This window comes from Hypanus sabinus, chromosome 25, assembly GCF_030144855.1.
Source record: "Hypanus sabinus isolate sHypSab1 chromosome 25, sHypSab1.hap1, whole genome shotgun sequence".
In the NCBI taxonomy this organism is placed as follows: domain Eukaryota; kingdom Metazoa; phylum Chordata; class Chondrichthyes; order Myliobatiformes; family Dasyatidae; genus Hypanus; species Hypanus sabinus.
The window spans coordinates 2,121,704-2,139,376 of record NC_082730.1 but is presented as its reverse complement, the minus strand read 5'-3'; the positions used below and the strand labels follow the sequence as shown (position 1 = coordinate 2,139,376).

At 43.3% G+C, this 17,673-nt stretch overlaps 1 protein-coding gene across 1 annotated transcript in view; it reads left to right on the top strand.

Moving 5' to 3' along the window:
• The first annotated feature begins 730 nt into the window (after positions 1-730).
• The window catches only part of ndufs2 (NADH:ubiquinone oxidoreductase core subunit S2), a 36,461-nt gene continuing 19,518 nt past the window's right edge, over positions 731-17,673 (top strand). The window contains exons 1-2 of the mRNA XM_059949899.1: positions 731-883; positions 1,504-1,610. Of these exons, the coding sequence (XP_059805882.1) occupies positions 807-883; positions 1,504-1,610 (184 nt within the window). The 5' untranslated portion in view covers positions 731-806. The remainder of the gene's footprint in view (positions 884-1,503; positions 1,611-17,673) is intronic.

The window sequence follows — 17,673 nt, the reverse complement described above, 5'->3', positions numbered from 1 at the left end:
ATGGTCCGCCCATAAATGTTACCGCAGGCTTCTGTAACAAAACTACAATACCCGTCAGGCATCTGGGTACACAGCGGAAAGGATGCTGATGGAGACACTGACGTAAGAGAGAGGCTGAGAAAGGTGTTTTCGCGCTGCCCACTGGGATATGTAGTCTTTGATTTGGAACAGCGATAATCATCCAATTAAGGAAGTGGATTACTGAACTAACAATCCCATCGCACAATTCGGCGTCTCCAAATCACATGGACAGATTTTCCTCCAGGGAGTTATAGTCCTAGAATTGGCTACTTCGGAATTTTTAACTGTTAGGTCTACAAATCCCAAAATGCAAGTGAGACTGAGAGGAATGTCTGAGCGCGTAACATACCTTATGATAGAGGGAGCAACGGGAATTATTTTGTGATGGGCATGGTGCTTTACATTATCCATGAGGCTGATGATAAAAAAAAGTATTAAAACTTGTATCTATTTTGAGGTGCAGTAATTAGACTCATTTCATTTTAAGATGAGCTCACTAATAACCACCTAATGCGGAACATGCTTTGTGTATATCCACTGACGAATATAGGATCCAAGTAGACCTGTTATTTCGGTGGGCGGATTGTGATCTCCGTTTCACAGACAGGCTCTGGGAATTTGATTCCTCAACAGCATGGCGGTGGCACTAGCCCAGGTGGAGAACCTGCAGCTGACCTCAACAAGATGGGCCCGTACCCCTCAGTTGGCGCTTTGTTCCTTTTGCCCCTCAGTAACACGGATATGACGTCAACGCACATCCACCGAACGGTGAAGGTCGCGGAGCAATGGCGGCGGCGACGCGGTTATTACTTCGGGGATGCCGGCTCCCTAGTCCTTTCCTTCCTTCATTGGTTCCCAGCAGGTCAGGCCTGGGTTTTGCTTCGGGATTCTAGGGGAGGGAGTCAAGGATGGACTAGGGATAGGTGAGGTCAGAGAACACCATGTAAAACCAAGGATGGAATGGTAAGGAGTTAGAGGTTACAGAGACAGGTAGAGATTTAGGGACTGGAGGGGTGTAAGGACTGGATGAGGTTACAGAAACGGGGAGGGATACGGGCTGGATGGGATTACAGAGACGGGGAGGGTACAGGGGCTGGATGAGGTTACAGAGACGGGGAGGGAGTTGTAGTGTAGAAACATGGAAAAGTGTAGCAGCTGGAGGGGTGAGTTGTAGGGGATGAGGAGTGCTGCAAGGTGGGGTGGGTTCGGTGTTGCACAGCCCACAAGCGTCCAAGCCAGTAATGTTACAGAGATGGGAGGGATGCAGGAACTGTTGGTGTTTACAGTGATAGGTCGGGTTTGTGTTGGGAACAGATAGTGAGGTGGGGGAGTGTGGCGTAGTGACTGGAGGATGAGTGGGGTTATTATATGGTTGGGGAAGGACGTGAGGGTTGCCGTGGATTGTAGAGCGTGATGATAGAGTGAACTGAGTTGTGAGTGTTGTGTTATTAACCTTTGCACTCTGCCCCTTCCCATCTTCAGAGGAGCCAAGCAATGGCAGCCAGACGCAGCCTGGATGGAGCAGTACGCGGGTGCCGTCATGTACCCAACAGAGGTCACAGCCAAGTGGAAACCACCTCCCTGGAACGGTAGGGCTATGGAGAGATGGTTGTTGACTCTGTGTGTGGACATCATTGTGAATGGGAATCTGACATTTGATTCCACTGTCGAGCCTGGGTAGTTGCCTCCCTTGATGCAGCTGGGCCTCACAGTGGGTCTGTGTGCAAAGCCTGAGTACGTTCAATAAAGGGGAAGCTGTAGATGTAACGTGTTTTGAATTCCAGAGGCAGTTTAAAAGGTTGCACATTGAAGGTTGGTGTGCAGGATGAGAGCTGTTAGTATTGTGAGATGTGTGTTAAGATAAATTGTTGACTGGTTCTTGCATAGAAGACAGCTAGTCAAAAATGATGGGACTTCTCCGAGCCTCGTGGATTATTCCTTGGCCTTCATTGATTTGCAGATTCTATCACTGATTGGCTGGAGGTGGGAGAGGACAAGGGCTCCACTAAGTTAGGTAGCAGGGAAAGTTAAAGATAGGTAATTGGGTACTGGTAGTCTTTGTCATGCAGCAGAGAAACTGACCCATACTGACCAAGATTCCCATCGTGAGTTAGTGATTTGTCTGTCCATTGCATGTAACTGTCCACGTGTCTGTTATATGTAGTAATGCATCTGTCTCAACCACTGCTATATACTGACTGCACTCTGGGTGAAAAAAGTTCCTGTTAAATCTCTCCCCTCTCACCTACAACCAATGCCCATTGGTTTTCGATTCCCCCAATCCTGAGGAAAAGATTGAGTGTATTCTCTACGCCTCTATAAAATCATTCCTCGTTATCCTGTGCTCCAATGAAAGAAGTCCCAACCCGATAAACCTTTCTGTGTAACTCAGCCCCTCGAGCCCTGGCAACATTCTTGTAAATCTCCTCTGCACTCAATGGCATCTTTCCCTCACCCTCTACTCCCACCCCCCGGCTCCTGCCCACTGTGCCTCATTTGGAGTACAGCCAGTGCCTCTGACTCATCCAGTGGTGTGCTGACACACAGGGTCATGCCGTGATGAAGGGGTATGGTATTAAAACCATCCAGATCTTTGGGGAGAGGGTGTGCAGTTTAAGGCAGTGTACAGAAATAATTCAGGTTTACCCTTCCTGTTGCAATGAGATTTGCAATGAAAGTTGCTTTGCCCTGTTCCAAATGCAGAACAGGATAGGGGGTGTTGATGTGCATCGTGGTTGCTCGAAAATATAAGAGGTAGAATGTAGGTCAGCTGGAACTCAAGTGTGCTGTATGCCGTGATGGGAAGTAGGAATCAGAGTAAAAGGATGAGTTTACTGAGGAGGAAGGTGCAACGCTGCTGAGATGTGGCCAAGTGGTCATGGCGTTAGGAAAAAAGTCACCTTGCACCCATAGTGGCTGTCGTACACTGATTCTGCCGTGGATGACCGCAGGTCCTCTTTTGGAGCCGTTGTGAGCCCCAGTAGGATCCACAGGAGATGATTATGCCAACACGAGTCCATTAGGGAAGCCCTCAGAGCAGTGAAACTGCTCACAAAGGTTACTGGACAGAGGGTGATACGCCATGGTGTGATGCAATTTAACATCAATGTTCTGGGCCATTGTGGCCTCAAGTGCTGACGTGACTTGTATAAAGAGTTCTTTGAAAATAAAACAAGGATAGTGAGTATTAGCATGTAGTCCATTATTTCTGAAGGTCTAGCATCACGCAGGCCGGGCAAGGAGAGCAACTGCTGGGCACGCTCAGATTCAGACAGTCCAGAAATCTGTAAGAGGTGAGTTTTCAGGGTGACGTTTATCACGTTCAGGTGGGTCTCCTCGTGGACTCGCCACTCTGGCTGCGGCGCACTACTTAGTGATACTATGACATAAAATTTAGTATTGTCCGCTGTGATTTCTCACAATGCGAACTGGCCTTCTGTCTGTGCAAACCATGTGGTCAACATGTCGTTAAGTGACTGGAATGGTCTAGGAGCTTCCAGGTCACTGGTGTAGGATTTTGTGAATAAAACATGGCAAGAGTTGTTCCATGTGCTTGATAAAAGCCACAGCCCTTTACTTCCATTAAGAGCAAACCCAAAGCAGTCACCTTAGTGTTTGTGAATTATGTAGATCAACTTGTTATGAACAATGTGTCGTCAGTCACCCATTACATTACCTGACACTAATATCTTTCCTGTAATACCATGGGCTGTTACCTTGTTTAGCAGCCTCACCTGTGGTGCCTTGTCAAAGGTCTTCTGAAAATTCAAGTAAATAACATCCACTGACTCTCCTTTGTCAATCTTGCCTTTTCCTCAGACAATTTCAACAGATTTGTGTTCAACTGTAGGCTGCTGCAACATTCATGGACTCGGACTTGGACCATATTTTTTGTGTCACTATATTTTACTGGTATTTTGAATGTACTTGACTGTTGGTACTGTGTTTTGCACCTTGGCACAGAGAAACGCCGTTTTGTTTGGCTTTATTCGTGGGCATTCATGAGTGATTGAATGACGGTTGGACTTGAACACTAATAGTGATCTTTCAAGAATTACTGGAGTCAAGGAGGGTCCCAGAGAAATAGGAAAGCACAAATTTAACACCCCTGTTTAAGGAGGGAAGAAGGCTAAAGACTGGAAATTATTGGACGGTTAGCCATTGTTAGTCAGATTTTAAGAGTCCATAATTAAGGATGAAGTTTTGGAGAATGGCTTGAAAGTACATGATAAAATGTTATAAAATTGCATTGTTTCTTAACAGAAAATCCTGCCTGACTAATCTGTTAGAATTTGAGGAGATAACAAGCTGGTTAGACAAATGAGTCAGTGCTTGTTATTTGGGTTTCAGAAGGCCTTTGACAAGGTGCTACACATGAGACATTTAAAGAAGAAGAGCCCATGGTATTAGTGACAAGGTACTAGCATCTTGAGAGGATTAGAATATAAGTGCATGGAGGTACTGCTGAGAATTTATTAGACCACACTTGAAAGTCTGAGCCCTATATTTAAGGAAAGATATGCTGACCTTTGAGACAGTTCACATGAGACTCACAAAAATAATCCCAAGAATGGAAGTCTCAATAAGGGTGTTGGTTCGTTTTCTTGAGGTTCTTACACACTTGATACAAACGTAATACGCCAACTTCTGTGGACAGCCACAATTCTTCATTTAAGCAAGTACAAGTTTTTTGGAGGACCTCTTAACAAACTTCGCAGTACTTGTGGAGCCCTGTCAAGTGTTGCTTTCTGAACAAGGGAACAGTCCTCCCTTTTTATAGAGTTTTATGCCACAGTCAGTCACGTCTGTAAGATACTTTACCCGCGGTGTAGCCTAGCATCTAATTTCCTCCATGTCAGCAGGGCAAATTAATCTTTTAACATCTCATGGGGAGGGATTTAGAAGGATGAGGGAGGATTTCACTTAAACCTACCAGATACTCAAAGACTTGAGTAGGGTGAGTGTGGAAAGGACCTTTAAATTACTATGAGCATCTGGGATCCAAAGGTACTGCCTCAGAATAAAGCAATGTCCTTTTGGATCTGAGAAGAGGGGACAAGATTGAGAGGGATAGGACTGGATGGTAGTGTTCCAGGACTTGTGTTTTCAGTGTGGGGTAGAGTTGCACTATTAAACATGGGGCAATATCACAGCTGCTATCAGAGGGCACATAATGGAGGACATCCACCCTCTGTGGGTAGAACTCAAAAATGCAAAGGATGCAATCACCATGGTGATTATGCTATCCATTTTCTCCACCCCCACCCCAACAGGCACCGGGGTACTGAGGAACAGATAATGCAGGTAGATCAGGGAAATGTGTAAAACCACTCGGATTGTTGATGTGGGGATTTCAGCTTCCCCAATATAGACTGGGACCTCTTTAGTGCAAGAGGTTTAGATGGGCAAGGTTTGTTAGCTTCTGTCAGGAGGAAGTCAATCTGTAGATAGTCTCATGAGAGGAGGACTCAAGCTGAACTGGTGTGAAATTTAGGGAACTGTGACCATAACTTACATTTTAAGATGGTTACAGATGAGGATAGATGTAGACTTTGTGGGAGTGATCATATTAAATTGGAACAGGAAAGATTACAAGTGTATTAGGCAGTAACTAGGAAGAGTTAATGGGAACAACTGTTTGGGCAAGTCCACATCTAACATTTGAAGGGTGTTTAAAGTCCAGCAGAAGGAAGGACAAGGATTGCAGGTGAGAGAACCTTGGATGTTAAGAGGGGTGTGAATTTAGCCAAGAAAAAAGAAACTCAAGCAGGGTTTAGGAAGCTAAAATCAAATGGGGCCCTTGATTATTTAAAAAAAAGCTAGAAGAAAAACTCAGTGGATATTTGGAGAGTCAGGAGAGGCTATGAGTATGCTTGGCAAGACAGAATCAAAGCAGCTTTATATTGGGTGAGGTCCTAAATGAGTACTTTGTGTTGGATGTGGAGGATAGTGAGATTGGTGTGGAGTGTAATAATGTGCTAGAGTCTTTTGAGGTAAGGAGGTAGTGTTGTGTCTCTTAAAGAACATTTGGTTGAAGAATGTAGACTAGTGGTCACCAACCTTTTTAAGCCCAAGATCCCATACCTCGGCCGTAGTAAAAGGCAAGATCGACCCCACATCAATTAGTTATACATATGCACACCGGGGCAGAGAAGACCGGAAGTAAAACCCCACAACCCGGAAGTAGAAATAATATATAAACACCGGGGGTACCCACCCTTTTTTGCACCGCGGACCAGTTTAATATTGACAATATTCCTGTGGACCGGATGACGGGGGCAGGGGGGGGTGTTAAACACGACGGGAATACAGCGATACTCGAAGCAGGTTCCTTATGTCCAGTCTATTCCCCAATTTAGCTCGGCTTCTGTCCCGCTTGCTCAAGTTTTTTCTGCTGAAAAAGCTCAGTGGGTTTGTCTTAAAGTGCAGGACGCTTGGACTCAAGGTGCCGAAGCAGTTTTGAGGGCTTCATTGCCTCATTAGACAGTCTCCGGGCCTGAGCTCCAGCCTCCCGCCGCCAGACACCTTGGCCAGGTGTGGCTGGTCGTGGGTGGTGTGAGAGGACAAGGTCAAGGCCAGAGGTCCCCGTACCGGGGCCACAGTGGTCGCAGTCCAGAGCGAGGAGAGCGACAGGCCCGTGCCCACCCCCAGTAGGATCTATCAGCCGACAAAAGTTTGTTTCAGTAGATCGCAGCGAGGAAGCTGCTCTGCTACTTACGAAACAAAGTCCGAATTAGGTCATCTGCGAATATTTTAGCACCAGGTTCCCCACGAACAGGTTCAGAGGCAGTGCTCAGGGCCAGAAGCAACGGCACTTCCCGCCAGCCGGGCAAGGTCAACTAGCGAACCCTGGCGCGAGGGTGTCACTGCGTTTAGGTGACTGATGACCTCACGTGTATTCAAGTTCAACAGTGGGCGTGACAGGGAATGAGGAAAGGTGCAGCTGACTCGGGGACCACTGAAACACACTGTGTAGTGCGGGAGAGCTACACGCATGCGCACTGGACAGAAAGAACAGAACTAAAACCCCACAACCTGGAAACAATCTCTCAACAGTATTTGTGCATTTATTTTTCCTTTTTCTCGGGATCAACTGGGAAAGTCTCAAAGATCGACAAGTCGATCGCGATCGACAGGTTGTCGACCACTACTGTAGACAGTAAGTCCAGGCCAGGGACTGGAGGCGAGAGGCCTGGTGAATGCAAGAGAGTATGGGGTCAAGGAATGGAGACCCAGAGGGTTGCAGGCCTGTAGGAAAGGGACCTTTTTGCTGCTGTTTTTGTTGTGTTGAGTGTTGCAGGCATGCTATGGTGCCAGTAGAATGTGTGGCGGCACTTGGGGACTGCCCACAGCAGATCATTGGGTGTGTTAGTGCAAGTAACACATTTCACCAAATGTTTTGATGTACATCTGATAAATCCAAATCTAAGTAAGTTTCCAGCTCCTAAAGGGATATGCTGCAGGTTATTGAGAGAGGCAAGAGATGAGATTGCTGGGGCACTGACTAAACTCTTCCTATCCTCTCAAGCCACAGGCAAGGCCCTACAGGGCTAAAAGTGTTTAATGTTCCATTATTCAAGAAGGGAAGTAAAATTAATCCTGAAAACTACGGACTGGTGAGACTCACACCAGTAATAGGAAGCTATCAGAAAACCATGATCTAATTAGTGACAGTAAGCATAGTATTGTGTAAAGCTAGTCATTTCATACTAATTTGATAGATTTCTTTCCCAGGAGATGATCAAGCTAGAGATGTGTGTTATCTATGTAGATTTTAGGAAGAGGTTTGTCAAGGACCCTCATGGTTGATGCATTCAGAAGATTATAATGCTTGGGATCCACAAGAACTTGGCTACTGGCATTCAGAATTGGCTTGTCCTTAGAAGGGAGAGGGTAGTAGTCAATGGAACTTATGATGGCTGGAGGTCAGTGATTAGTGGTCTTCCTCAGAGATCCGTACTGAAAATGTAGATCGGTGGTTAGTAGGTTTGTAGAAAATAGATTTGGTTGTTTTGTGAATCGTGTGAAAGATTGCCAAATGATACAGTAGCACTCTGATCAGTTGTAAATGTGGTAGAGAAATGGCAGGTGCAATTTAATATGGCCACTTGTAAGATGTTAAACTTTGGGCAATCAAATGTGAAAGAACAGTGCGCTGTTGTGATGGCAAGGCATATGTCAGAACTATTGGCAAAATTTCAAATGGTGACAAAGTATACAGGAGTGAGATAGATCAGCTGGTTGAGTGGTCTCGAACAACAGACTTGCACTCAATGTCACTAAGACCAGGAAATTGCTTGTGGACTTCAGGAATGGTTAGACAAGGGAAAACACACTGTTCTGATGGAGGGATCGGAAGTGGAAGTGGGTGAGCAGTTTCTTGTTCCTGAGTGTCAGCATCTGTGGATCTATCCTGTGCCCAACATATTGGTGCAATTGCAAATTAGGCATGGCAGTAGCGAAAATTCCATTAGGAGTTTAAGGAGAATTTGATATGTCATCAAAGACCCTTACAGATTTCTGCAGATGTATGGTGGAGAGCATTCTAACTGGTTACATCACCCTCTGGTAATCCATTGCTCAGGATTAGAAAAAACTGCCAAAAGTTGTAAACTCAGCCAGCTCCATGAGCACTAGCCTTTCTAGCATCCAGGATACCCTCGAAAGGCAATCCCCTTATCACCCAGGGAGATGCCCCTTTCTCATTTCTGTACAAGAGACTGAAGGCACACACAATGTCTCAGGTACAGCTTTTTCCCCTCCGCCATCAGATTTCTGAATGGACGATGAACCATGAACACTTTTCATTATTTTCTTCCCTTTCTTTTTGCACTACTTATTTAATTTATATTTTATATATAATTATATAATCCTATGTATTACACTGAACGGCTGCTGAAAAATAACATTTCACGACGTATGCCATGATATTAGATCTGATTCTGATAAGGCATACTTGCCTTTATTAGTTGAGACATTAAGTTCAAGGGTAAGGAAGTAATGTTGCAGCTTTATAAAGCAATAGTAAGCTGCATCTGCATTCAGTTCTGGTTGTCTCATTATAGGAAGGATGTGGAGATTTTGAAGCAAATGTATATATTTTACACAGAATAGTGGATGCCTAGAATATGCTATCAGAGTTGACATTAGAGGCATTAAGAGGCTGTTACATAGGCACATGGATGTGCAGATAATGGAAGGATATGGACATTATGCAGAAAGGATGAGTTTAGTTTGGCATTTAATTAATGTAATTTAGCTTAGTATCGTGGGCCAGAAGCCCTGTTCCTTTCCCAGAGGGTAGTGAATCTCTGGACTCCATTGCACAGAGGACTATGATCGAGATAGATGCATGATGTTTCCAGGACTTGAGGGACTTAGTTATAGGAAGAAGTTTGGCAAGATAGCCCTCAACTCCTTGGAGTGCAAGGCATGGAAGTGTGTCTCACAGGTATATAAAGTACATGAGTATGTATGTTCTCCCCATGATCGTATGGGTTTTCTCCAGGTGCTCCAGTTTCCTCCCACAGTCCCAAGATCTATGAGTTGGTAGGTTAATTGGTTATTGTGAATTGTCCTGTGATCAGGCTGGGATTAAGTGGGGGACTGCTGGGCGGTGTGGCTCAAAGAGTCAGAAGGGCCAACTCCACACTGTTTCTCAATAAATAAATAAATAACCACATGGAAAACTATAACATCATTACTGCCAGAGAGGCCTCATTCCCTGATGAGCTCAATGCTTTTTCTGCCCACTCTGAAATGGAGAATAAAATTACTTCTGTGTGAATCTGTACAGTGGAGATTCTGTGACCTCTCACAGAGCTGAAAGTTAGAACATCCTTTGAGGGTGAACCCTCGCAAGTATAAGGCTCCAGTGGTATCTGGCAGGATTGAAAACCTGTGCCTACCAACTAAGTGTTTGAGGACTGCTACAATCTCTCACTACCACAATTGAAGGTTCTCACCTTCAAAGGGACATCATTCATTACCAGTGTCCAAGATGAGCAGAGTGCCCAATGACCGTCACCCACACCACTCACATCAACTATGATGAAGTGCTTTGAGAGGTTGGTGATGGCCAGAATCAACTCCTGCCTAAGCAACAATCTGGCCCTGCTGCAATTTGCTACCACCTCAGCTAGTCTACAGTGGAAGCAATCTCACTTGATTCTCCACTTGTCCTTGGACCACTGGGAATACGGTAATACATATGTCAGGCTGCTGTATATCAAATACAGCATGGTGAGCAACATCATCCTCTCAGTACAGATCCACAACCTCTAAAACCTGAGCTTCTGTACCTCCTGTAAATGGATCCTGAGCTTCTTCATTGGGAGACTATAGTTAGTGCAGATCGGTAATAACATCTCCTCGCTGACAATCAACACAGGCACAGGATGCGTGCTTAGCCTATTGTATTCTCCCTATACTTGTGACTGTGGTTAGCATAGATCAAACCCCATCTATAAATTCACCAAATACATCACTGGTTAGCAGAATCTCAGATAGAGATGAGGAAGCATACTGGAGTGAGAGATTAGTTGGTTGAGTAGTGTTGCTACGGCAACTTCACACTTAACATCAGTGAGTCCAAGGAATTAATTGGGCCTTCAGAAAGAGGAAGTTAGGAGAACACAGACCTATCTTTGAGTCAGCAGTGGAAAGGGTGAACAGCTTCAAATTCCTGGGCATCTTCTCAGAGGGTCTATCCCAGGCCATGCAGAATCATTAAGAAGGCACACCTGCAGATATACTTCATTAGGAGTTTGGGGAGATTTCATACGTCACCAATGACTAACAAATTTCTACAGGTGTGTGGTGTGTGATTTCTACAGATTCATGGTTCTGAGAGATATGGGCAAGTGCTGCAAAATGGGATTAGCTTGAATATACAGTGCCTATGAAAAGTATTCACATCCCTGCCCTCTGAAACTTTTCATGTTTTATTGTCTTACAACATTCATTCACAGTGGATTTAGTTCTGCTTTTTTGACACTGATCAACAGAAAAATACTCTTGTGGAAGTGGAAACAGCTCTCTACAAAGTGATCTAAAATAATTACATATATAAAACAAATTGATTGCATAAGTATTCATCCTCCTTTAATATGACACACCAAATCATCACTGCTGCAGCCGATTGGTTTTAGAAGTTATATAATCAGTTAAATAGAGATCGCCTGTGTGCAGTCAAGGTGTTTCAATTGATTGTAGTAAAAATAAACCTGAATCTGGAAGGTGCAGCTACTGATGAGTCGGTATTCTGGCAAAAACTACACTGTGAAGACAAAAGAATGCTTCAAGCACTCCATGAAAAGGTTATTGAAAAGTGCAAGTCAGGAGATGGATCCAAGAAAATATCTTTGGAGTACAGTTAAATCAATCATTAAGAAATGGAAAGAATATGGCACAACTGTAATCTCCCTAGAGCAGGCTGTCCTCAAAAACTGAGTGACTGGGCAAGAAGGGGATTAGTGAAGGAGACCACAAAGAGAGCTGTGACAAATCTGGAGGAGGTCAGGCTCCAGTGGGTGAGATGGGGGAGACTGCTCATACAACAACTGTTGCTCAGATGTTTCAGCAGTTGCAGCTTTAAGGGTGAGTGGCAAAGAGAAAGCCACTGTTGGGGAAAAACTCACGTAAAAGGTTTGCCAGAGGGCATGTGGGAGACTTTGAAGTCAGCTTGAATAAGGTTCTATGGTCTGATGAAACCAAAATTGAGCTTTTTCGCCATCAGACTAAAGGGTTTGTTTGATGTAAGCCAAACACTACACATCATCAAAAACATACCATCCCTACTGTGAAGCATGATGATGGCTGCATCATGCTGTGGAGATGCTTCACTGCAGCAGGCCCTGGAAGGCTTGTTAAGGTAGAGGGTAAAATGAATGTTGCAAAATACAGGGAAATCCTGGAGGAAAACCTGATACAGTCTGCAAGAGAACTGCAATTTGGGAGAAGAATTGTTTTCCAGCAAGACAATGAACCCAAGCATAAAGTCAAAGCTACACAGGAATGGCTTAAAGCAACAAAGTTAATGTCCTGGAGTGGAAATCAGAGTCCAGACCTCAATCCAACTGAGAATATGTGGCTGGATTTGAAAAGAACTGGTCACTGATGATCCTCATGCAATCTGACAGAGCCTGAGCAGTTTTATAAAGAAGAATGGGGGAAAATTGCAGTGTCCAGATGTGCAAAGCTGATAGAGACCTGTCCACACAGACTCAGGGCTGTAATTGCTGCCAAAGGTGCATCTACTAAATACTGACTTGAAGGGGTGAATGCGAGTCAGCATACAGAGAGGAGGTGCAGCGGCTAACGAACTGGTGTAGAGCCAATGACCTGTCTCTGAATGTAAACAAAAGAGATGGTTGCTGACTTCAGGAGGGCACGGAGTGACCACCCTCCGCTGAACATCGACAACTCCTTGGTAGAGATCGTTAAGAGCATCAAATGTCTTGGTGTTTGCCTGGCGGAGAATCTCACCTGGTCCCTCAACACCAGCTCCATAGCAAAGAAAGCCCAGCAGTGTGTCTACTTTCTGCAAAGGCTAAGGAAAGTCCTTCTTCCACCCCCCACCCTCATCACATTCTACAGGGGTTGTATTGAGAGCATCCTCAGCAGCTGCATCACTGCATGGTTCAGAAATTGCACCATCTCGGATCGCAAGACCCTGCAGCAGATAGTGAGGTCAGCTGAGATCATTAGGGTCTCTCTCCCCACCATTACAGACATTTGCACTGCACACTGCATCCACAAAGCAATCAGCATTATGAGGACCCCATGCACCCCTCATACAAACTCTTCTCCCTTCTGCCATTTGGGGAAAGGCACAGAAGCATTCGGGCTCTCACGACCAGACTATGTAACAGTTTCTTCCCCCAAGCCATCAGACTCGTCAATACCCAGAGCATGGACTGACACCAACTTACTGCCCTCTACTGTGCCTATTGTTTTGTTTATTATTTATTGTAATGCCTGCACTGTTGTGCACTTTATCCAGTCCTGGGTAGGCCTGTATTCTAGTGTAGTTTTTTCTGTGTTGTTTTTACGTAGTTCAGTGTAATTTTTGTACTGTTTCATGTAACACCGTGGTCCTGAAAAACATTGTCTCGTTTTTACTGTGTACTATACCGGCAGTTATGGTCGAAATGACAATAAAAAGTGGCTTGACTCAGACAATCAATTATTTTGTGTTTCATATTTGTAAGTAACTCGTAACACTTTGTAGAGATCTGTTTTCACTGACACGAGTCTTTTTCTCTTGATAAGTGTCAAAAAAAACAAATTAAATCTAATTTAATGTTGTAAAACCATAGCACATGAAAACTTCCAAGGTGAATACTTTTTATAGACACTGTATATTTCATGGGTGGTCAAACTTAATGTAAGAGCCACATACGATTAACTTCAGATGTTTGAAAGCCTCAAGACATGAACAAAATTTACATATGTTTTTATTGTTACATACACATTTTGTTATAAAAGTTTTATATAAATATTAAATACATGTTCGCAATAATATTTATTCATGCATGTAGTTTTTTAAACTGTTAATTTCTATTAGTTTCAGTAATCATAATGTACATATATACCAAGTGTTTTCAAAATCTTGATGATTGGTTTAACTATATTGAGCATATTTAATACGGTAATGAACTACGGGAACATCTAAGAAAAATATGCGAATTTGCATTTCTGTAACATAAGATTAAATTGCCAAAAATAAAAATAAAAGTGAAAAAAACAGATATTTTTAATGATATTTATATGTCTAAGACAAATAAGAAGAGCTTAGCTCATCAAGAGCTAAGCTGAATGCAAGGGAATTCTTTACATCATTTTGCAATTTGCCTGCAGCATCAGCACTGATCTGCGAGATAGGCCTCTCTGTAGTGTGGAGTGAAACTGGTATTTGTGCTATTAGTCACTGCAGTTTTGTGTTGTTTGGATCTAACACTGCAACAACTTTAGCTATAGTCTTAACAAATTCGCCATCAGAATATGGGGGTTTAGCACGAGCAATATTCCATGACATAACGAAACTAGCTTCGGTCGTTGTATTGGCTTCCTTACTGAACGTTGTCAACGGTGTCTGCTGGCTATTTAGAGATGATTTTAACACAGTTAATTTGCTTTTTCGTAATTTGGATTTACGTGGATAATCAGCCGAAATGTTTTTGTGATTTATTTCATAGTGGCGCTTCAAATTACTGGCTTTGTAATGACTGAGTGACACATTGCAGATAAGACACAAAGATTTACCTCCTTTAACGGTGACTGCAAAATCTTCCTCCCACTGTGGCTTAAAATGTCTGTTTTCATCTTCATATTTTGGTTTCTTACAACTTGATGACACCATCTTCCTTCACAAAATTTTCACAGACACTTGTAAACAAAACTTGTATCCACAGTGTACCAACTAGGACTGCACAATTCAGCGTCCTATGTTACACTGCGTTAATGTGGGGCAGGGATTCAAGTTTCTGGATCATTGGGACATCTTTTGGGGCAGGTGTGACCTGTACAAAAAGGATGGGTTACACTTGAATCCTAGTGGGACCAATATCCTGGCGGGGAGATTTGCTAAGGCTACTTGGGAGACGTTAAACTAGAATGGTTGGGGGGGTGGGAATCAATTTGAAGAGACTAGGGGAGAGGAGGTAAGTTCACAAACAGAGAAAGCTAGTAGACAGTGGGTGAGGGAGGATAGGCAGGTGATAGAGAAGGGGAGCACTCAGACTGAAGATGTAGGGGAGAAGGAAGAAAAAGATAATAAAGTTGATTGCATCGTTAGGGATAAACAGAGAGGAAGAGGTGGAGAGTTTCTTAAGTGCATCTATTTTAATGGTAGGAGCATTGTAAGAAAGGTGGATGAGCTTAGAGCATGGATTGATACCTGGAAATATGATGATGTAGCTATTAGTGAAACATGGTTGCAGGAGGGGTGTGATTGGCAACTAAATACTCCTGGATTTTGTTGATTCGGGTGTGATAGAAACGAAGGGGCAAGAGGAGGAGGTGTTGCATTGCTTGTCAGAGAAAATATTACAGTGGTGCTTTGGCAGGATAGATTAGAGGGCTCATCTAGGGAGGCTATTTGGGTGGAATTGAGGAATGGGAAAGGTGTAGTAATACTTAAAGGGGTGTATTATAGACCACCTAATGGGGAGCGAGAATTGGAGGAGCAAATTTGTAAGGGGATAGCAGGTATTTGTAGTAAGCACAAGGTTGTGATTGTGGGAGATTTTAGTTTTCCACACATAGACTGGGAAGCCCATTCTGTAAAAGGGCTGGATAGTTTGGAGTTTGTAAAATGTGTGCAGGATAGTTTTTTGCAACAATACATAGAGGTACCGACTAGAGAAGGGGCAGTGTTGGATCTCCTGTTAGGGAATGAGATAGGTCAGGTGACGGACGTATGTGTTGGGGAGCACTTCGGGTCCAGTGATCACAATACCATTAGTTTCAATATAATTATGGAGAAGGATAGGACTGGACCCAGGGTTGAGATTTTTGATTGGAGAAAGGCTAACTTTGAGGAGATGCAAAAAGATTTAGAAGGAGTGGATTGGGACAATTTGTTTTATGAGAAGGATGTAATAGAGGAATGGAGGTCATTTAAAGGTGAAATTTTGAGAGTACGGAATCTTTATGTTCCTGTTAGGTTGAAAGGAAAGGTTAAGTTTGAGAGAGTCATGGTTTTCAAGGGATATTGGAAACTTGGTTTGGAAAAAGAGAGAGATCTACAATAAATATAGGCAGCATGGAGTAAATGAGGTGCTCAAGGAATATAAAGAATGTAAAAAGAATCTTAAGAAAGAAATTAGAAAAGCCAAAAGAAGATAAGAGGTTGCTTTGGCAGGTAAGGTGAAAATAACTCTGAAGGGTATCTACAGTTATATTAATAGCAAAAGGATAGTGAGGGATAAAATTGGCCCCTTAGAGAATCAGAGTGGTCAGCTATGTGTGGAGCCGAAAGAGATGGGGGAGATTTTGAACAATTTCTTCGGTATTCACTAAGGAGAAGTATATTGAATTGTGTAAGTTAAGGGAAACAAGTGGGAAGTTATGGAAACTATGACAATTAAAGAGGAGGAAGTACTGGCGCTTTTTAAAGAATATAAAAGAGGATAAATCTCAGGGTCCTGACAGGATATCCCTAGGACCTTGAGGGAAGTTGGTGTAGAAACAGCAGGGGCTCTGACAGAAATATTTCAATTTTCATTAGAAACGGGGATGGTGCCGGAGGATTGGCGTATTGGTCATGAGGTTCCATTGTTTAAAAAGGGTTCTAAGAGTAAACCTAGCAACTATAGGCCTGTCAGTGGCAGATAAATTAATGGAAATTATTCTTAGAGATGGTATATATAATTATCTAGATAGACAGGGTCTGATTAGGAATATTCAGCATGGAAGATCATGTTTGACAAATCTTATTGAATTTTTTGAAGAGGTTATGAGGAAGGTCGACAAGGATAAGGCAGTGGATGTTGTCTATATGGACTTCAGTAAGGCCTTTGACAAGGTTCCGCACGGAAGGTTAGTTAGGAAGGTTCAATCGTTAGGTATTAATATTGAAGTAGTAAAATGGATTCAACAGTGGCTAGATGGGAGATGCCAGAGAGTAGTGATGGATAAATTTGTCAGGTTGGAGGCCAGTGACTAGTGGTGTGCCTCAGGGATCTGTATTGGGTCCAATGTTGTTTGTCGTATACATTAATGATCTGGATGATGGGGTGGTAAATTGGGTTAGTAAGTATGCAGATGATACTAAGGTAGGAGGCGTTGTGGATAATGAAGTAGGTTTTCAAAGCTTGCAGAGAGATTTAGGCCAGTTAGAAGAGTGGGCTGAAAGATGGCAAATAGAGATTAAGACTGATAAGTGTGAGGTGCTATATTTTGGTAGGAATAATCCAAATAGGACATACATGGTTAATGGTAGGGCATTAAAGAATGCAGTAGAACAGAGTGATCTAGGAATAATGGTGCATAGTTCCCTGAAGATGGAATATCTTGTGGACAGGGTGGTGAAGAAAGCTTTTGGTATGTTGGCCTTTATAAATCAGAACATTGAGTATAGGAGTTGGGATGTAATGTTAAAATTGTACAAGGCATTGGTAAGGCCAAATTTGGAGTATTGTGTACAGTTCTGGTCACCGAATTATAGGAAAGATATCAACAAAATAGAGTAGAGAAGATTTACTAGAATGTTACCTGGGTTTCAGCACCTAAGTTACAGGGAAAGGTTGAACAAGTTAGGCCTTTATTCTTTGGAGCGTAGCAGGTTGAGGGGGGACTTGATAGAGGTATTTAAAATTATGAGGGGGATAGATAGAGTTGACGTGGATAGGCTTTTTCCATTGAGATTAGGGGAGATTCAACCAAGAGGACATGATTTGAGAGTTAGGAGACAAAAGTTTAAGGGTAACACAAGGGGGAATTTCTTTACTCTGAGAGTGATCGCTGTGTGGAATGAGCTTTCAGTAGAAGTGGTAGAGGCAGGTTCGGTATTGTCATTTAAAGTAAAATTGGGTAAGTATATGGATAGGAACGGAATCGAGGGTTATGGGCTGAGTGCGTGCCAGTGGAACTAGGTGAGTGTAAGCGTCGGTACGGACTAGAAGGGCCGAGATGGCCTGTTTCCATGCT